The sequence below is a fragment of the Leptonotus elevatus genome, chromosome 1 (assembly GCF_054856555.1).
Source record: "Leptonotus elevatus isolate MCC_2025b chromosome 1, RoL_Lele_1.0, whole genome shotgun sequence".
Classification (NCBI taxonomy): domain Eukaryota; kingdom Metazoa; phylum Chordata; class Actinopteri; order Syngnathiformes; family Syngnathidae; genus Leptonotus; species Leptonotus elevatus.
Window position 1 is genome coordinate 22682483 of NC_141239.1, and position 22397 is coordinate 22704879.

At 42.2% G+C, this 22397-nt stretch overlaps 1 protein-coding gene across 5 annotated transcripts in view; it reads left to right on the forward strand.

The window, feature by feature from the left end:
- Positions 1–22397, forward strand: part of mib1 (MIB E3 ubiquitin protein ligase 1) — a 65743-nt gene that overhangs the window by 18330 nt on the left and 25016 nt on the right. For all 5 annotated transcript variants that reach the window (XM_086085121.1, XM_086085088.1, XM_086085097.1 and 2 more), the window contains exon 12: positions 114–265. In XM_086085121.1, the coding sequence (XP_085941247.1) occupies positions 114–265 (152 nt within the window). The remainder of the gene's footprint in view (positions 1–113; positions 266–22397) is intronic.

Consider the following 22397-nt stretch of genomic DNA (forward strand, 5'->3'; position numbering starts at 1 on the left):
CATGATGAGTAGGCACGTCAGTTACTCCAGAGACCAAAGCCTTTGTATCCAAGTTATTCAAAAAGTCAATATTCCATATATCCCCTTTCACACAACGCTTCCCATCTGTCCAGGACTCTGAGGGTGACACACCCCTGCACGATGCCATCAGCAAGAAGCGGGATGACATGCTGTCCGTGCTGCTGGAGGCGGGCGCCGACGTCACCATCACCAACAACAACGGTTTCAACGCTTTGCACCACGCCGCTCTGCGAGGAAACCCCAGGTATGAGACCCACATGCGCCGCCAACCTTCACTTGTCGTCTGCACGGGGGTGCGAGCAAATCTTCCCACGTCACATTCTCTCTTTAATTTGAACTTTTTTTCTTTTCTTTTTTACTAAGGCACAAATTACACAAAGCGTGAAGCCTTGTACATTTATTGTGTTTACAAACCAAACGCTTAGATAAATAACAGAGGTGGGAAAAGTAATTACCTCTGGGATCCTTTATGATTGGATTCAGTATTGCTGACAAAGTCTTTAATTGGAATTGAACGCCAACTGCTCAGTGTGCATTTCACATCGCAACGTGTTTGATTTTAGAGCACAATCTTTTATTGTTGAACGCTGGTTTTTTTCAAAGTTGTCCTCATTTCAAAACACCATAGGAGATACTGTCACCACCAAAACACCTTTATTAACTCTAGAGTCAGTGTTTTAATTCTTAACTGTCTACGGGTTAATCACCATAAAATAGACCTAAATTGCATTAAAACCACTCACGCTTTGCAGGCAATGGACTACTTTTGAAACATATTTTCTCTGCAGTGTTTGGTTGATATCCAAATTATACCACTTGCACTTTGGAGGTTCCACCATTTTCTTCTGCTACCTCACACCTCAGGTTTTTTTTTTGGCTTCCTTTTGACCTCAATGTCATTCCTCAATGGTGTATACTCTTGCTCCATCTCACTAACAGACTGTGAAAAGCATTTGTTCTGTTGTTGTGTACTTGGTGGTGCTCAAGGCCTAAAGCGTCTATCCCAGGCATTAGCAGGTGTCCTTGGCCGTAGTTATTTCTGTGCATTGCCCCCCCCCCCACCCCCACCCCCACCCACACACCCACGAGTACATTAAGGGACCCCCGTCATTATCAGATTTATCATCTGGAGTTCTTGATGTCCAGTATAGGTTGAAGTTCTTGCTGCATGTATGAGTGTGTTTGCAGCAGCGTTTCCCTCTTCCTTCCTTGGCATAATTTTAATTGGCGTGAGGAACTGCAGAACGTCTGCCTCAAGCCAACCGAATAGATTGTCAACACTCGCTTCTCCCTCTGCGTCGGACTCATCAACCGGTCACATAAAAATATCTAAAAAGACATTGCACATTAAAGTTAAAAGTATGGAGAGTTTAATCCTGATTGTAAAAAAAGCTGTTTAAAGACAATTGCTTCGTTTTTCTGTCCTAAAAAGAAAATGACTAATAAAAGAATAGGTACATAAATGGCGGTTGGAGAACTAGGAGGCTATCGTGTCGCTTTTATTTGCAGTCTTTTCCGTCATGTATATATTCTAACTTTTAACTCTGTGTACTTTTCACCTAGCCTGTCCAGAAGTGTTGTGATGAGGTGCTGATAAATCGCTCTCTGCCCCTTGCCTCCCTTGGAAAGCAATTCAATGAACATACCTTGCAGCCTTAAAAAAGAAAAAGTGTACTGTATTTATTTAAAGAAGGTCTAAGGCTGGCAGTGGTGCACTTGAAATTGCTTGCTTGCATAAAGCGTAAACAGTTTGTTGTGGTTTATGTTTGTACAGCAGGATTCTGATTGTAAAGGAGGGAGAGCGAGATTGGGGGGTGGAGGTGGGGGTGGCTCCAGTGGAGGACTCTCTGGACTTGGAAATGAAAAATGCTGGAGTGCAGCACGACAGTCAGGGCCCCTGTTGTGTGTGTGTGTGTGTGTGTGAGCGTGTAGATTTGTGTGTGTGTTGTCCACTTGCTTTAATACACTTTCTGTACCCCGCTCACCTCACAAGACAAGAAGATATACGTCCCCTTCTATAGTTTGCCCATTTACTTTTTTTTCACGCTCCAGCTCCTCCAATATCAGTGAGCCTGGCCGGCCACAAGTCCTAAAGCCCTCTAAAATCTCTCCCCTCAGGCTGAGGCTAAACTACCCACCTGGTGTGCTTTTTAGTGGCAAAAGCGGTTGTTTCAATTGAATGCTTTTTTTTTGTTTTTTGTTTTTAAGTACGCTTGATGTGTTTTGGGTGGAAAAAGTGCTTGGAGATTGGTGGATGATATGAGGCCCTTCAGATTATGGATATGATAAAGAACCCCGGTGTGCGCAGATTAAACAAGTGTAATTTATCCCCTCTGCAGAAATACTTCAAAATAGCTGCATCAGAGCATTTTATACAGTGCCCAGTGAAACAACTGGGACATTTATAAGCTGGTGGAAAATTGACATGTTGATTTCATCCCCCGGCGCCATCCGTGTTGTTTATGCGCAACAGTGACTTGCTTATCATCGAATTTGCCTTGCCCTCCAATGTTTCTCTTAGAAAGTAATTAAAAAGAAAAATAATTAGTTCCAGAGTTGAACTGTTAATCATAAAACCTTTATTAACTGAACAGACAGCATTTTAAGTATTTTTTTTTGGCATTCTTAACTGACAAGTGTAAGCTTATGTTCACACTGCAGGGCATGATGCTCCATTCAGATTTTTTAATCAGATCTTTTTATTTTCCATTTGCATGACAAAAACTACTACTACTACTACTACTAATAATAATACATCAACTTTGCGACTTTTAATGTGAATGGAATGTGTCCGTGACACGCATGTGCTCAAAACACGACAGCATGTGGCGCAATGTTTGCGGAAGTAAATATGGCTCCGCCTCTCTTTCTCGGCACTGACACATTATTGGTCATTTCAATGAGTTTGTGCTTGAAGTGATGGTCCCTCTTCCATATACTGTATTTATCAGTTTAAAGCATCTTCTTTTTGCCGCTGACTGTTGTCTGCTGCTTCATCTGCAAATTATATTGTGTTGTCTCTTTTGTTGAACAATAGTGATATTTGCCACCTTTTATCATCGAGTGCGACCTGAGTGTCCAGACTGAAGTTGCATCAGCTTCATATAGCTAAACAATTTATTATCACAAAAAAAAGCTGTCCATTGTTGCACCTCTACTTTTGTGTGTGACATTTAAAGCCCTTTTGGTTCAATTAATGATTGTAGAACCGACTTTTTTGTCTGTCTAGTTATGTAGGTCACATGCTTTAATTTTATTTGACACATTCACAGTGACCATGTAGTTTCATCTTGTTCCATACTGACACACCACCTCTCAGTGTCTCGATGCACAGTGCTGTCTTGTTTTACAGTTGCCAGTAACCATATGGGAACTGTATACTATATACGTTGCAGCAATGTGTTTTTGGACGGGAGATTTCTCTCCACCTTGTATGTTTACTGCCATCCCAGCCTGGCTAATCTCTGTGTCTTTTCCCTCGGGTTGCTGGAAGCCAGTACCTGCTCGAAAACTGTAAACAGTTTACAGATTAATAGCCCATGACTCATAAACGTTGGGATGAGCGGGGGCTCCAAACAAGCCCGGCAGTGGTCGCTCTGTACCATTTGAACGCGTCACCTCCCTGTAATGTTTGTGCTCGCACTGTAATGTTCGCCATTTCTTTTAATATGGCGACTCGCATGCGGTAGGCCCGAGCACATATGGCAATTACTCTCCTCCCTCGGTGGGAGCTAATGGCTGTCAAGTTAGTGCCGTGATGGTCGTGTAATAACAAGGATCACAAACTGAAACAGGTGTTGTGATACTATTCATTGGTGGTGTTTGGATTTGTCAGGTTTCCTCTTGTACATTTTACAATAGGCCAGTCTGATGATGGTGATGCCCAATGGAAGAAGCATTTAAACTCATGTTATAGTCACACATAGTGATGCTAATTGGCGTAATTCGGGGGGTGGGGGAATCATAGGAAGTAATGTAAATTGAATCAATTTGTTCAGGTTCTACCTTCCCATCCCAATTTAATTTTTTCATTTTTTTGAAGGGGTGTGGTTGAATTCCAAATTGTTACTTACTATGTTTGCATCGTGGGGTATCTTTTAGTTTCCTTTGACAACTTTTGCGAAGTCTTAACTAGTAACATTTTATTATTCTTTGCTGCCATGCGAGTACAAAGAGAAGTGAACCACTACAAGTAAAACTGCTCACCCTTGAATAGGCACGTAATTGGGAGAGAACAGGAAATGTGTTTGCAGAGTGATACTGTCACCTACCGGTAGATTTATCGACATTGCTGGAAGGAGTGTGCGGAGCAGACCCAGACCCCTTTCCCGTCCTGCAATATTTTCCATTTCTGGTCCTATGGTTGTCTTGACACTAGTTCTCTTTACACTGAAGATCGAGATTTGTAGTTGACACCTCATACATGTATAAAAGTTAAAAATAATAATAAAGTCACGGTTCAAATACGTACATTAGTGTTAAGGTCATGGTTTGGTTCATATTTGATACCATATTAGAAAACAAACTGTTTATCAATTGTGTGAGCACAAAAATATATTATGTCATTTAAAATTACCATAAACATCAATCTTTTCTTATTAGGAAAGTGCGACATGTAAATGACATCTGCAGGCGAGTACAAAAGTAACATTTTGAGGAGCCTGAATTATCCCATAAAAAAGCAATTTTGTTTGTTATCGGTAGTGAGTTTAAATGCTGTTGGAAATTGTTTGTACTGTGCTTCCAAAGAGGAAAAAAAGGCTAGTCAGAAGCTTAGCTGGACTGTGCTTATGTGCTGGGCTTGTGGCTAGAGCTTGAAGTAGTTGCTGTACACTTCTTGTCTCTTATCTACTATGTTCTGTGAGGGACAACATATTACGTATCGCTCCTACATTTTTTTTTGAATAGCTTTTTGCAGGCTATGAAAAATGATGTTGTCTTACTATGGATATGCATTTGTAGATACGTGTCTAGGTTCCAGTATCTCTACGCTTCAGACACATTTGCAGGGCCGTTTAGCTTGTTTTACATTACCGTCACACCCCTGCTGAGTCGTATTAACCGCCGGCTCCCCGCCCAGCGCGTAATCGGCCGTTAGCGTCCGGCGACAGTCATTTAAGGAGGCGTCTCAGCCGTCCATCCGCGCAGTGCCAGTGAGAGCGGCGGGCTCCTGAAATAGCCCAGGCTGCACGTCTGGCCCTGCTATTTTTGAGAACTGACCACCGATAGCGTGCTCGGAATACCAAAAAGGGGGACCAGGGCAAAAAGTTTGATGCAGTGACTTTATTGTTCTTTTCAAATGAGACATTCAGTATTGAACATAACAATCACAGCAGGGGTCGTTTCAAGAGCAACACCTCAGTCGTCCCTGCAGTCATCAAAGCATAGCTACAGCTGGTTGAAGGGGACCAAATCCATTCAAGAGCTGATTTGGTTCCATTTTACCAGCTTTAGCAAAGCATTGTGGGATATCTCTCTCTTCAGACCTTCAAAGTGATATCCTTGTCAAACCAGCCTTTTCCCCCTAAAACACTCGTAGCACATTCAGTCCATCCGCGCAACCACTGCTTTGTCATTCAGCCTCTATATCTTTCTATACTTGTCCTGACACACAGATTGTAACTGCTTTCTGGGGGTGAAAAAAAGGATAATAATAATCTGTAGCACTCGAGTCAAATGTCCTGCAGTCATGAAGCAATTACAACCCGTGACAGATGGGCCCTGCTGCGAGTGTGTGGCCGCTCTGGTCACTCAGACGGACACGTCCACGTGTGTCAAGCCACAACATTAATTTAAGTCGCTCGGTTGTCTATGTGCCGCAGACTGATTTGCAGTGCGGAATATATGGTTTGAATGGCAGCAGTACGATTTTCCGAGCTTTACACTCGTACCGTATTACATTCACATTACGCCTCCCACAACTTAATTTTGTTGATTTTTCTCGGGGTCTGTACCCCTGCCAGTCAATTATTCCGCTGCGGCCTAAATTTTATTTTATTTTCTTAGATTTTATTTAGTTTTTTAGAACACTCAGCCATCTTTGAAAGGTCCCTTTGGAGCTTGAACCTTCCACTTGTATATTAGCAAATGCTTTAAATAGTTTATATTTCCCTGTCTTTATTTTATGAAGGGAAAAAATCATTTAATCATAATTTGTGCCTACAAAAACAATAAAAAATATGTTCAACCTCTAAAAGGTTATTGCACAGGCATGCATTCATATATTGGCAGGTGCTTTTTAGTAGTCATTTTTAAGGTCCCCATCTTCCGTGTTAAACATAATAAATATTTCCCTGACATTATTTTGTCGGCTGGAAATGTCAGGAGCACAGTTGGCTGTTTATAATTATTGACGTTCGTTCCCTCTGCCAAAGCACGAGCCAGCGTCTCAAAGTGGGCGTGCGACAGCTGAGGCGTACGCAGCGTGCCGCGTGGAGACAAGATGGAGGTCAGCGTCAGGCCGGCTTGACAGCACGCGCAGTTCTATTTGTAACATACACATGCACAACCGACGGTGGTAAAGAGTCAGGTGGCCGGGCCGCCCACCTCGGCGAAGGGCCCATAACAGGGCAAAAAAGCAGGCCGAGGGCCGCCAGGCCTACTGGGCATTTGATAATGTCAGCATCTGCTGTGTGTGTCACTCAGACAGCAGGTCGTTGGTGATGAAGGCCTTTGACAAAGGCGTAGTGCTCAGAAACTGGGCAGTAGTGTGTTCAAGTTGAATTTATCTTAACATACCTGTGAAGACTTTTTTCTCATCAGGCTATTTTTAGTTTCTTCAGTGCTCATACAAAATTAATAAACATATTGAACAAATTGTTATTACATTTTATGAGCACTTGTGGGTTTATTGTCGCTCTTTTTAGAATTGCATCTTGCAATAGATTGTCCACCCTTTCATTCATTCATTTTAATTATTCGCCTGTTGGTTTTCAAATGATGCATTAATTTTAGGAAAACAGCGCATACTATTTATGTTGCATTCACTTTTGAAGCCTCTGAAATTTGACATCATTACTGAAATGACCTTCTGAAAACATTGCATTTACTTTTAAAGGTTAATGAGTTTGCCTCGTTGGAATTTTTTTAATTTATTTTTTATTTTTTTAAAGCTTTGCATTTCCCATTTATTTATTGCTCTCAAATTTTAGACTTAACTTTAGAATTCACCTTTAAAGTTTTAATATCAGTGAATGTTAACGAATAGCTTGCTGAACCAACTCTGTCCGTATTGTGTTTTGCCTGAGTCCGCCCACAGTTTAGAAACAGCTGACAGGCCAGAGTTGATCTTGCATTGTCACTTTTTTTCCCCCCTGATGCTCTAATCTGACTGCCACGCGGCCCGGCAAAAGCATTTGGCAAGCGTTGCAAACATGAACAATGAGAGTGGAAGGGAGTTTAGGGGGGGTGGGTTAGCTAGGTCGGCGTGTGTTTGGGGGCCTACGGATAAAGGGAGGCCGGTCATGGTTAAACACAAACAAACGCGGAAGCTGTACCATACAAGCGTTGCGTACTGCTTCCTCAGCAACTATTATTGCACAATGGCGGCGTTTTGGCGCACTTAACCACATTTGTCCTCACGAAAAGATTGCGGTATTAAGGCCCTCGGTGAAGTGTTGGAAGGTAACTGTTTTTTGGCTGCGGCATGAAATATTGTCACTATATTTTAACAGTATTCTCCATAATTGCCCAATGAACTGTCGTCATATCTTGGATGAGAGATTTTTATTGGCCAAGTCAGCCAGTTTGCTGGAGCTGTGAGCTCCCCTACAGCGCTGAGTGCTGCAGTGAGACTGCCCAGAGACAGTATAGCTAATGCATGAGCCTTACATCCCACTCTCACTCTCTCTCTCTTTCGCTCTCTCTCTGTACTCTGCTCTCACACAATTATCACAGGGACATTAAGACAGAACACATTTCTTCCTAGAGCGAAGACTGGTACCTCACCTAGAATACATACTTCTTTACATTCCATAGCTGTCATATGTTCATATGGGTACATAAAGAAGTATGTGCACCGAGGAGGTTATGTTGAGATATGAAATTCTTACTCTCTCTCTTTGGTTCTCTCACCTTTCGGGCCAAGACGGAGAAGTTACGAGCGGAACAATTTCCTCCGCTGCTTTCCCTCCCAAGTATGGTAGTCTGCACCGTAAGGTGACTTTGAGTGTAAATTCACTTCAACGCTCGAGGCTTTCCTCTGGTTGCCATGTAAGGCTGAACGGGATGCCCCCTCCCTCCGCTTCGCCGCCCCTGAATGTAACTCTCACAGTCCATACCATAGTCGAACATCCCAGTGACCCGCTTACTGTCCTCCAGACGAGTACCTCCCATTTGTACGGCAATACAAATCAAAATAAAAAAAGAAGTCCTCTTGATGAATTGGTTCAAGGTGGTTTCCTCCTGTTCTTCTGGAAGGTTCCTCCGTGTGCACCTTGTCTTATATGACAGCCTGCGCTGCGTCCACGGTGCTGGGTTTCAATGACCATACTTAACATTTTCACTTCTGCCCTCCCACTTTGCTCGCACCCCCCCCCCCCCCCCGACCCCTCTATACGGGCACCCCTGCTTCTCTTGTGTCAGCGACGCCCCCAGTGGCTGGCCGCGTTTGCTGATGTTTGAAAACAAGGGTGATCCAAGTGGAACAGGAAGCTATTGTGAGGAGGATTTGGGCTTTAGGCGCACCAAGGCAGGGCATAGGTCACATGAAGGCGCTAATGCCCACTCAGCACTTGTGGATCGGTGGCCCCCTCTCCCCTTTTCACTGCTGATCTCTTGCCACGCGTACAGCCCCCACTAGCCCCTTTCACACGGAGATGCCGCCATAGATTTTGTGATGTATCATGTCAATTCCCATGCAGATATTCCCCGTAGAGGCTGTGACTAGATACTTAGCCGCGTCTTTCACACGCCGATCCTGCAAAAATACCTCATCAGAGAGCCATAACAGAAAGTATGGCTTTTTATCTGTCTTTGCCTTTCACACAGTGCCCAGCCTAGAGCGGTATTGCCATGTGCTTCAAAGCAGACTTTTTTTCTTTGTGAAAGCTTGAGGGTTGAAAGAAAGGTAGAATCTGATGCAGGTGTGAAAGGAAATTGGGGAAATCCAGGGATGTGCTATTACGTTTAACATTCAAGAGGAATTTCTCCCACCCTGTTGTGTTGAAAGCGATTACCAATGCTCTCAGTTCACATGTTCAATTATGCTGAATTCTCTTCCAATTCTGCATAAACCGTGTGAAAGGGGCTAGGTTAAAAGATGACGTCAGCGCCAGCCAGCATCGAGTGTGATTTATATTTTAAAAAATGTCGGCAGTTACTTTTAATACAACAGGACGGGAGAAGTGAGTGTCAGGCATTAAACTTTACACCCCTGTCCTGGCATTGTGGAACTCCCTTGCAGAAAGGCGTCATCCCAACTTGGATACGGTCAGAAAATTGCGGGGGGGAATGACGTCTTTTAAAGACAGTGTTTAAGGGGCTTGTGTATTTATGGGCAAAGCAGCTGTTGGTCTGCAGGAGGGGGTGGCGCAGATCAGCAGATCAATAACCATTTGCACCACAGTGAGAAATGTTCAGTAGGCCTCTAATGAATATTTGCCCCTGACTAACACATTCCACAAGTTGACACTAATCTCACTGGCAGGCTTGAACGCTCAGGCGAGCAAAAATGAAACTATTGTTTTTTTTTCCTCCACCCTAAATAAACAGTAGGAAGTGGTGCAACGTGGTTAGCAAGAAGAATAGCAATGAGGCAGAGGTGACAAAGGCATGTGCATGAGTCCTGAAGGTGTGACGTGTCCTCGGACGGAGGTGGCGGGGAGCGGTGGATTAACCTCCAGTGTCTGTTCCGGTTTTGGCCGTTGCACTGCAGCACTGTGCCTTGCCCTGCCTTTGCCCCATAACAGCAGCCCGTTCACTTAGACTGGGTTAGCAGTCTTTAGTGATGAGGCGGGTTCAGCCGGTGACACACATCCATCCCGTCATCCGTCCTCACCCCACCACATCTGTGTTAATATACTTCTCACAGCTGTGTGTGCCGTCAATCCTCTCTCCCTACCCCCTCGTTCATAACTCCTGACCTGCGTGCTTGTCATTAGTCCGATGCCTCATCATGCCAGTTCCGTTCCGTGTCCTCCAACTTACCGTGACCTCTCGCTTTAATGAAAAAAGTGGAGGGGGAAAATTTTGCCCAAAAAAAAAGCTGATTCAAAGTCCCGGTAATTTGAGTATCCATGGATGATCTGCCAGACGAATTGAAGCAGGTGCAAGTTAACAAGTCCGTCGTTAAGATAGCGGGCGAGAACAATACTTAATGAGCCAGAGGAGCCGTGCTGCAGCGGCAGCAGCAGCATGTCCGGTCAGTACCAGAACAGACAGAGCGAGGGGGGAGAGCGAGCAAGACTAGGGAGCGAGGGAGGGAGGGAGGGAGGCAGGGATGGAGGGAGGGGAGTGAGTGAAGGAGAAAGATGAGAGAGATAGTGTGGACAGTGCAGAAAAGGGCTTAAATCCATGTGGACTGGAGCAAGTCCCTGTTCCAGCGCATCCTGCATCCTCTCTATACTGCTCTTTATGGCTTCTAAGAAAGGGAGAAACAAGGGGGAAAACGTGTGTGGTTAAGTTGCTGCAGAACAGTAGATACCACCCCCACTTTCCCGATCACCACTCCAGCACGCACCTTCCTTTTGACGATGCGACTTCTAACCTGTCAGGGTTCAACTCCATCCAAATATGACCTGTCAGATCAGTTTCTCATCCCTCCCGCGCCCTACTCCTCCCCACCAGTGAAAAGAGCCGTAATGACCTCGAGAGCGCTCCAGCTGCTGCAGCCACGGTTGTGTGTGTGTGCGTGTGTATCTGACTCGCTGAATCAGCTTCTATGATTGGGGTGGAGGACGAGGAGGGAGGCAGGCAGGCAGGCAGATGAGTGCCAGAGTCGGTGAAAGGCGGGGTGGGAGTTGGGTGGCGGACATTCCCACACACACACACACACACGCCCACCAAAAAAAAGTGGTACACCTTTTTCTGAGATTCGCTGAGGGGTGGTTTGAAGAAAAAAAAATCTGCCGCACTCTCCTCTCCATCACGTGCAGGCTTAAAAAAGAGAAGTGGGGAGGATGCCCTCGACGATTGAACGGGCTTAAAAGTGTACAGAGCAACCTCCCACTCTACCTTTTTCATATTCCACACACACACGCACAAACACTCGGCACTACAGCTTTATCTGGTTCGTAAAATGCACTTTTGTCAACTCGAGCGAGGGAGTTTGTTGAATATTTGACAAGCAAATTTTTAGAGCGATATTTAAAACGGATGTCATAGGAGGCGGTTTCTTTGTGCAAATCTTATCAAAACATTTGCTTGATTTTAGGTTACCTTTTTATTGCTCTTTGTGCATAGTAGCATACAAAAATACTTTCATTTACTCATTTCTCATTTTCTTGTAACTCCGAAGTGTATGAACCAAGGAAAAACCCATTGCTACCTATAATTTGTTGCTGATCCATATTATATTTGTGAATCTAGTCCTTTAGTGTTCTATTCCAAAATCACTATTGTTCAGCCATGCTTGAGCGTCTTAAAAGGAAACGAATTTTTGATTTTTTCCTCCCTACATTTAATATAGAAGATTGGCGAGTACCGATACAAGGCATAGTTCTCAGACCGATACCAGCCTTATTTCCAGGTATCGGTACTCACGACGGCAGCTGATACCAGTATCGGCCCCTCCTCTTGTGGCCGTTTTACAATCAGGAACTAGAATTTAGAAGAATATAACATTTTAAGGGAATTTATATATATATATAGGTAGGGCTGCTCGGTTATGAAGAAAATATTAATCACAATTAATTTGGTAATATTTGCAATCATGATTAGGACAATCATTTGTTTTTTGGTACAAAACAAAGAAAATCTTTAAACATGTAAAATATATTAAGACAAATTTTTTTGAAACGGTACAATTATGCAAGTTCCTTTTGGACCAAACACGATTTATTAAATTAAGTAATTTTAAAATAAAAAAAAGTGCACATATATACATTTAAACAACTCAATATTAGTATTAACAATCTTTTATTTTTTACGATTATGCCGATTTGGTAATTTTGGAGTGTAATAATTGAAATTGTGATAGAATTTGAATTAATTGCACAGCCCTATACATAGGCCTTTTTTTTAAATTGTCATTGTTTAGTTTTCGTTTTGTTTTTAATTATATGTATCTAAAGTACTAGTGGTATCGGTACTTGGTGTTAGTTTTGGTGTCCACGCGAGTTGCATACTTGTAATTATATCGGTCTGAAAAACAGTGGTATCGGTACTGGTAATAACATATCTGTGATGTGCTTTTCTCAAAATACCCCAAAGGTCAAGAATGGTAGCGCACTTAAACATTATTCTTTTTTCCACATTAAGGATGATGTGTTTTGAACAGCTGGTCCTGTCATGTGCAAATGAGCCACTTCTCACCCAGTCAGGACCATTGCGCAATGCTTTTCTTGCTGTCAAGACGAGGTGTGGCGCTCGGGAAAGCATTCACCCAGCTATGAAATTACTGTGCTGATCCCTGTATGTGGCGCATGCAGAGGGCACATCGCAAACTTAAATTTCGACTTCTTACGAGCCCAGTTGGGCCATCGTGCGGAGCTAGGTATTGGCCCAACACAGTGTTGCACTGGCCACGGGCCACTGTTAATGTCGAACCCTGTAATTAAAACTTGAAACGATCTGCAATGTTTATCGCATTAAACCATTTCATCCCTACAAGACAAACTAATTAACTAATTACAACAAATATAAATCTGCCAAGAAAATGTTGGCCTGCCTCATGATCAATAAAAGAGCTTTCAGCATTTTACTCTGACAATTGGCAAGGCGCATGTGAACCCAAAGTTTGTGAAAGCTATTCTAGTTGAAGAGAGTCTCTGCAGTGGTCCAGACAGGGCATGTAGAAGACAGTGGCAGCTAATAAGGGCCAAGGGGCCAACATGGCATAGCAGCTTGAGCGTTTAGCACATTGTGTGAAGCCAAGCAGTGGAAGCATGCCTCAGTGCTTGTTGCCGGGCTGCTCCTGTGTCTTGTCCCGCCACCCTCCCTGACCATATTTAGTCACGCCGTGCAAAAAATAGTTCCCGCTTTGCTCCACGCCGCACACCTTCTCCCCCCTATCCCTCACTTTTCCATATCCCATCCTCCCCCTCCTCTGCAACTGTTGGCTGCAGACTCCGGGAAGCGTCGCTCCGGCTGCCTGCCTATCGATTCCAGCGGCCTGGAAGCAGAGAGGAGCGTCGGACCGGTTTAGCCTCTGCTACCATTTGCTGCTCTATTTTTAGCGGCCGCCAAATAAAGTGGTCTCTCATGCCTCCACTTGTGTGTTCTTGAATTTGTACCCCCTCCCCTGTTTTACATCCTTCACCACCACCTCCGCTGATATAAGCGCCCCTCACTCTCCGTGTCCTCTTGACCTCCCCCCTCCCACCTGCAGTCTCCACCATTCTCCTTTTAAAATAGTCCAGGGCACTCTCCTTATGGTTGTCTTACGCTCACCCCTATATTTAGAATAAAGGCATGTTGGCGTAACGGACCTGAGAGTGAGGTTCAATGGAGGCCAACACTGAGCATTGCAAGACAGTCAGAGAAACAAATAATGTGGTTTTCCCATTCATTTAGTGTATGGTCAGTAGGCTTTGAACCGAAAGGTCAACAGGACGTCAACTTTTCCACTCCACAATGACGGTTATAGCTTGAAGCCTTTTAAACGTCAATTGCGTGTTTTGGCATGAACAACATGGATGCTTCACTTAAATCAACTGATGTTGGGTTTACGCAGCAGACGAGCAGTGGGACTTATTATTTCACTACACATTTTATTTTGTAGCATGGTCATTTGCAAAATACAGTTTTGGTGTCAGCTGTCAGTGAATGCACCAAAGCTGTAACAGTAAAAAAAAAACATCTGCTTAGATGATAAAACATAAGACGAGCACTGGCTGATCAATAACCTCTTTAGTGTAAACCTGAACGTTTAGTGTCGCAAAAAACAAAAAACAAAATAAACATCTTGCGTTTCTCTCAACTGTCTTCATCCGACAGACACTCTGCAGCGGCAGTCCTTCCAATGGACACCCCCCCGACTCACTCGTCACTCGTCACAAATCACAGACACCTTCATGGTCTCCAACCACCAGTCCATGGCCTGGTATCTGTCGAATTTAGCATTGCCTAGCTGTCTTGTTTTTATGTTTTCAAACTAGAAGTGATCATACATAATGTGTAGAGAAACGTTATCTTTACGAACCTAAAATGACAGATAAACAACACAATGGTAGGCTTCCTGTGTCTTTTCAGGCATGGACTCTTGAGCTTTTTTGTCGGTCTTCTCCTGACGTACATGTCTACCAAACTTCAATGTTGTCGGCATGTTGTCTTAATTCGTTTTGGCAGTTAAGAGTTTAAAACACGGTACTGAAATCCACGACTTGCTGTAAGTGGAATAGGAATGACCCTATTGTACAGTGTGAGGACTTTAATCGTTAGCTTTGTTTTTTATACATTCTGAGTTGAGCACTTGATATTATACCTCTATGACAGCATATGTTACGTACTTATTTCACTCGTTAATTGTGGAATACTTGATAATACTGACACTGTGATCATATGGACGTCAATTCTCGTAAATGATAACATGCGATCAATTAGCAGTGTGTTTTTATGACGGAAAATACCATTAAATTATCAATGCATGAGTTGATAAGAGTCCCTGGCAAGCTTCTTTTTTTTTTTCAGAATGCCGATCATTTGCCATAGATTTAACTGTGCAATTTAATTAATGTTTCCTCGTCACAATTTATAGGCTTTCAATTACTGTATCTTCACGGCCGTTGCATAATTGAACGTTCAAACGGGGGAAATTGATTCTGAGCTAATGTATCTTCTTAAAACACGACCTTACTCAGCCAACCAAAGCATTCCAGTAGCGCAAGTAGCAAGTGTGACTGAATGTTGCACCTGTTTGCACCCTGCTGTAGCATCCATTTTGCCATCTAATTTTAGACAATACGTAAGATATGAGCTCGAGTTAAAATTGTGTGGTAAGAGAAAGGTTAGCTGCATGTTGAGCTTTTATCCCAGCTGCTTTGTGTACCAAGAGGCTTCAAAAGTGTTTTGTCAATTTTTTTTAATTTTAACTAGGTTCCATCTAGTGGACATTGATGTGTATAAAACAATTGTTTTATTTTTTTATTTCAAATTCATGGGAACCTTACAGTTTTTGATGGCTCCTAGTTGTTGTGTAATTACGTCTCTAAGACATAATTTAGGCTCCCCTAGTAGAGATTGACACAGGGAGTAAAACAGGAAGTTTGTTGTATCTTCTGTAAGTATTACAATTCTGTAAACAGATTGGAAAGTGCATTAAGGTATGCTACATATGCACCACCTTTCTGATCAAAGTCAGTAAACACCCGATTATCAACAGAAGTGGGCGTTCGTCATTCGGCAATCGTCAACAGTCGGACACACTTTGATCAACGTCATTCCGTCAATATTTCAAGCCGAACTGTCAATCTGTCATTTGTCGATTGCGCAGCAAATTGAGCGCTCGTCACTGTTTCCGTCATTCGAGGTCGCCATTCTTCAATCCATCACCAAAATGGGACATCCGTCATTGACGGATTGCTGAATCTATTGACTGACTGATGATTACATTGACAGACGAAAACCCACTTCTGTCGATGATAAATTCGTCAATTTTTAGAACTTTCCCATTAATCGTCAACAAAATGGCCGTCTGTTGTTGACGGATCGACGGACCTTTTGTCTGATCTGTCAATATTGACGGAATGCCCACCTCTGATTATCAAATGTCTCAAAGATTATTCTGAGCCATTATTCTGTGTTTTGGTGATCTGCACGGAAAATGGTAAGGGCCAGCAATCAGAAACATTGTGTGTGGTCAAAGGCAAGGTTGGCGGAGCCATGGACTACGTGTTTGAGACGTGAAACGTAACGCTAGCCACTTATAAAACATCTTGAAGCTTGCACTGTTTGTCTCTCATTCAAGTGAATGGGACCTAGCAAGCGGTGCGTGTGCGCTCTAGAAGATTTTTGCCCGGCGGTTTCTAATACCGGCGTCATTTAACTGATATTGGACCGATAAGTGTGGCGTCATTTTCTTCCAATATCAGGTTGATTATTATCAGTCCAATCATTATTGTGCAGTGTGCATCCTAATGTCAATTGTTATTTTGTATGTCAGACTAGCATGTACTCGACCTCCAACTAGTTCAATCTGTTTTACGTTCATCCCCTTTACATGCCTTACGTCATTCCCACTATAATCAATGCTCTCTTCGTGAATGTTGCGCTGAGCAGTTAATCGATCAGTAGGAATAAGACAAGGGTCATCTAATGGATGGGCTTTGTCAGAATAAAGGGCCAGGCCAGGTTGTTCTTCCTCCGTCTCATTGAAATGGAGAAAAAATAGCAATAGTGTTTTTGCAAAGCAACGTTTAATTAGCTGATTCATTTTCTCTGTGCAACAAAGCATCGTGGATGGATGTAATTAGTATTTTAAATTAGGTGAGAACACAACACATTGTTTAAAAAGGCGTTTGGTCTTTAAAACAGTTGTTAATTAAATTGGAGGCATTCCCAAGATTTTAGATCGCTGCTTTGTAATACAGTATACTGATCCCCCCCCCCTTCCATCATTCAACTTTAATTGCCATTCTTTGGTGCAGTCTACTTCCAACTCCCTGGAAGTCTTTCTGCTGCTTTTACCCTGCCCACCTGTCAACATCACCCATGCTCCTATGGAGTGCGATTTGTGCTTCATGTATGCATCTTCATCCTCCCTCCATCAGCCTTCTTCTCCTTCCCAGCTCACCCACGCCCCTCCTCCCCACTCTGTCGCCCGTCCCTCCTCATTCCTTTCCACCGTGCATCATTTGAAGAGGCAAGGCTGCTGAGCGCCGGGGAGGAATAAAAGTGATTTATGAATGGGTCACCCTTTACCTGGGAAAGCCAGTGGCGGCAGAGCGCTCTCTCTCTCTCTCTCTCTCTGATCTAGCATTCCATTGTTCCCCGCAGCCACACTGCAGGAGAAGCTCCTCTGCTTCCGCTCCTGCGTCTGATCTTTTTATCGTGCTTTATGGCCACCACATTGCCGTTAAGTGACTGGCCGACTGCACGAATGCCTACGGTGTGTAGTGCCGGGCTGCTGATGTTTGCAAAGCTGTATAATGTCAGTTCATTTAAATGCAGTTAGCAATTGTGTGGGTTTTTATTTTCTTGAAAATCAGATTTAGAGCTGTTTGTAGCAAAGGAGAATGTATCTACAAAAAGTGCAGTAAAATGAATGAATGGGAATGGTCAGTCAACTCTATTTTAACAATTTTTCAGATTAATTTAGTAGAACAAAAAAGTTGCAATCAAGTATGTGTTGCACAAATAAATAATTTTTTTTGTTAACACTATTTTGATAGTCTAAGTAGTTGATTAGTTGAAGACATGATTTTATTTTTGTCAGCACAGTACAGTGGCCCCAGATTCCCCAACCAATTTTGCATCACAGACTGGTTTAATGTAAAGGTATATATTTTGATGGACCGGCATAGAAACCAAATTAGAACAGATAATTAAAAATACTAATACTAAGCGTTACACTGAATGTTATATTTTGTGAGAGTCTTGTGCATGTTTCTTTTCAAGTTGGTCTTAATCTTATTTTCCATAGATACAACATTGTAGCTCGGTTAAAAAACAAAACAAAAAAAACCTTGCACTTTGTATTTGAAGACATCGTGTCACCGGTCTCATTACTGGTATTATATTTCCCCATGCTAGTTGCATAGTGCGACCATATACCGTACTGCACAAATGTTATGACAGTGTCTTGAAGTGACACAAGTCTCATGATGTTGGAGCGTGTTCTATCGTACCACTTCGGTGATGAATGAAGTTCTCGTTAACACACAGTCGTCGTGCACGCATAATTGGACATGACATTTTGGCGACAAGATATAAAAAAAAAATGTTTTTACTAGAATGAAAATATCAACCTCTGTCACTTGCTGAAGTTTATTCATCCAGTGACATAAGAGATCTTCCTCTAAAACTGAATTACATCATGTATTGGCTTACTACTGCTTGTAAAGAATACAGATATTTGATTATTACACTAAACACGACCCTAATGAGGTTAAACAGTACTGATGGACGAATGAACCAAACAGTGTTTCTCCACAGGACACTTTTGCTTCCGTTCCTAAATTTCACAAACATTGTTCGAGCCATATGCAGGTAAATCCATGTAATTAAAAATGTACAGTGCAGGGGACCCATTCAGTCTGGTTACCCCCCGCATGCATACATTGTGACTTAATTGCAAACCTCCGCCCACCCCCATTGCTCGAAGTACCGTAGGTGTCCATCTATCTACGTGCGCGGCCAGATAGATTGGGCCTAAGGACAGGCCGATACAAGCGCCATTCCCCGTGTGACCAATAGGAACACCCACACATCCGGCCAAGACTGGGCCGACGGTGGCCCTGAGCCAATAGATTAGCTCAGCGGTGCTATAGCGCTGTCTGTCCTGTGGCGTGTTGAAGTCACTGACAGCTACGTTGCTGTAGCTTTTGTGGGCAGAGGGAGTGGTCCGTATAGTACATTACAGAGGGTACTCAAGGACGTATGTAGCTACTGGGAAAGCGACTCGCACGTATAGAAAGGCGCTGCCATTGTGCTTTGGTATTTATTTGTGCCATTTAAAGGGCCTCAGCCAATGCAGCTAATAAATACTATAGAGCAAAGTGATATACTCCTGACCGCAAAGCTGTCAGACATCTTTAATACTTCTTAGCCTAGTTAAAAACAAATGCACTTCATATATTCATTTTATGCACTGGAATAAGTAATTGGATTTATTCGTGCATATGCTTTGCCTTTTAACCATGTGCTTCGCAGGCCATCAGGAGGTGATAAACATCCATAAAATCATAGCAGTATGTCTATTATATGGTTAACACAACAACCAAGCATAAATCTGTCTTTTTGTATACCTTTCTGGGTGTTACTTTGATACTATACATTTTATTGCACAATTTTGACAGAAAAATGTCATCTGTATTGATATTAAAACACTTGGAAATTGAAAATTTCAAACATTAAGTTTTATATTTTCATTACCTTTCTTTGCTGACTGGCTGAGAAAAGTCACATGGTTCTACCGCATTATAGTTTAGCTTCCATTTTGACTCAAGATCTAGTAGCCGCATATTGATGGGACAAAATATCAATAGCGTTTTCTCTGAAGTGTACAGTATCCATAGACCAGCATTAAATATTGATACCTAACCTCAGTGTGTTCAGTTAAAAAAATAATGAAGCTAAATTCTCATCCAAGTACTTTTTTTTGTCACACCTGAATTTTTTTCTTTTTTATTTAGCTGTTTAAATTATGAAAGAAACTTGTGTTTTTTTTTTACAATTATATATTTGGATGATTAAATTTCAAGAACAATGTTTTCTGTACAAATTGCTCTTCTCGTTATATATCCTAATGTCATCAGGCTGTTACAACACGTGTATTGTAATGTGGCGTGAAGAGAACATTTTTATTTATTTTATTTATTTTTTAACTCATTCACTCCCAGCCATTTTCACTAAAACAATCCCCTTCACTGCCGGCTGTTTTACTGGATTTTGACTGATTTTGCAAGGCTGTTTACGTTTTGCAGCAATTAGCATTAGAATATAGCTAAGTTTCATCATTATTCACAAATCTATTTAGAATTCTGAGTAATTGAGGGTTTTTTCAACATGGTCCTGGTTCATTTTTTATGCTCTGCTGCCACCTGCTGGCCGTTTGTGTAATAACTACAATTTCTTCAACCGTTCTTTCCAGTTGAGAGGCTGCATCAAAGCCTTCTGTATGCTCTAGCATAAAAAAACAAAACAAACCAAAAACGTATAAATACGTCTTTGGGACACTTAAAACATTTAAAATAGAACATAATACGTTTTTGGGAGCAAATGAGTTAATGGTCTTGGCCAATGTGCAACATCCCGTGTGGTGATATTTCCAACGCCTGTCAGCCATGTAAGGTTTTAGTAATCCTAATGTACACAGAGGGACACGTACAGTCTGACGTTCCTATCGCAAACAAAAGCTAAGCTGATGAATAATGCAGGCCGTGTTACTTCGGTAACTCATATGGACAAAGTCGCCAAAGTCAGTGCGGGTCCCATCTAAATGCAGTCTGACAGGTCAGACGGGCTGAGAATATTTGCATGATTTGTCCCAGTCAGACAGGTATTAATGTAGAATTTGTTAGAGAAAAACTTTCATCACGCCCTCTGTAGGTCATGCGTATTTGTGGAATGCGTTTAAATTTCTTTGGCGGCTTATCTACACAATGCATTTATTCTGCTTCCATTTCACTCTCACAGTTAACAAGTCACCTGCTTGGCATTTTGTGCGTGAGGCCTGCCGCCGCTTCAGTGTTTTTCTTTTTTTGGGGGTGATGGGTTTCTGATAGAAGACCCTTTGATCCCTATTATTTCCCACTGGGAACAATAGATTTTAATTACTGAGCTGCTTCTGCCACAGTGTCCTCCTCTGCATATACAGAAGCAGCCTTATTTTTCCTGCTAACTTAAATTTAGCACCTTGTCGTGTCACTTTCGATATCTACTTTTAATTTAGTACCTCCCACCTCAACAATTTCGGGTTGGCTTCCCGCTCGCAAAGAGAAAATTTCAACATGCGTGAAATCGTTTCATAGGGAGTCTACTTTTCATCAACGTTTCATAGGGAGTCTAATTTTTTTTGCGGGGCATAGCTCTCTGCCCATCCGATGGAAGGACCTTGAGGGCGACCGAATGCACCGTGTGTTTATTAAACACAAACATTTTGGTTAATCTAAAATACCATTCACAGCTACTTGGCACACAGGTACACACACATACGTTGATTTTTAACATCTGATTTTTTTGTAATTAATTAATTAATTAATTATATTATTATTTATTAAATGGTTTTATATTATTTCTTTATTTAAAAAAAAAACAAAAACTGAGACACATACACTTACTGCTCTTACAAGATGACCAACAAGCACAGCACAACCATATTGATGGCTTCATCAACAATCGTTTGTCTCCTCCCTCAAACTAGAAGTCTGTAATATTAACACGACTGACCTGAGAGAGGCAGCATCGTACCGTGGGGCATCCATGCTGGATAATTCAAAGATGAAGAAAAAGTAGTAGAAGAGAAAAGAAGCTAAGATAAATGTTATCCTATCTGGATTTCCCCCTTATCCCTTTCTGAGCAGGTGCCAGGTGGAGAAAAAAAAATCACCCTTACATTTCCCACACCACATGATAATCGCTCAGAATAATCTTTCAGAGACATCCAAAAGTCAGTCTTTTTTCTTTGTTTTTTAAGTTATGTAAAATTTCACCAGGATGGACAGTTGTTGTGTGGAAAAGACCTCAAAATTAGATTGATCTGGCCGAAGAATAATAACAATAAAGAAGCTTGAGACTTTCACACCACATGCCCAGGACCTAATTACGTGCTGGCACACCACAAAGACTGCTGACGACCGCCTCCACTAGATGCTGGCTGGACAAAATGGGGATTAGTGTTGAAATTTCAGTATTTTCCATCAGTCATCCCGAGGCTAAGGAAGTACAGCTTTCACCAAAAGCATGTTTTCACCTCTTAATTAAGATTAATTAAGAGAGAGGAATGCAAATGCATAGAATTTGCCACGCTGCCCAAGAAGCTTGCGTTTGAGCTCTCATTGCCATGCTCACATCCGCTAAGGCTGTAACATCCGACTCTTCAGTTTCATTCCCGTATAGTAATGAGCTCAGGTTTCTAAGCAGAACTAGGAATGTGGAATACCCACCAGTAGCACACTATTCTGTCGACGCACTCCCCATCTGGGAGGCATCAGAGATACTCTAACATAACAGAGTACAATGCGTGCATATTGACCAGAGAGACTCAGTTTCATGAATGCAAATGCTTTATTGCAGCAAGAGTAGTTGAAAGCAGCTTTCTTGAGCATGCTGTGTTGTAGTATGTCATGGAGGGCTCCTTGTGTAATAGTCAAGGGAGAGTATTGCTTGATCTTTTGTCAAATATATTTCGTTAACTCTATCCCCAAATCAATTTATATTTCATAACAATGATTGATGAAATTGAGCATCACTGTCCTATGATAACCTTGTATCGCCACCGTATGACTGTTTTTATCTTGCCTTGCGTTCGATCCCTAAAGTGAAAGAAAATTAGGAAAACTGAAAAAAAATTGTGGAAAGTAGTTTAACAATATATCTAAAAAATAAGTCTTCATCAAGCT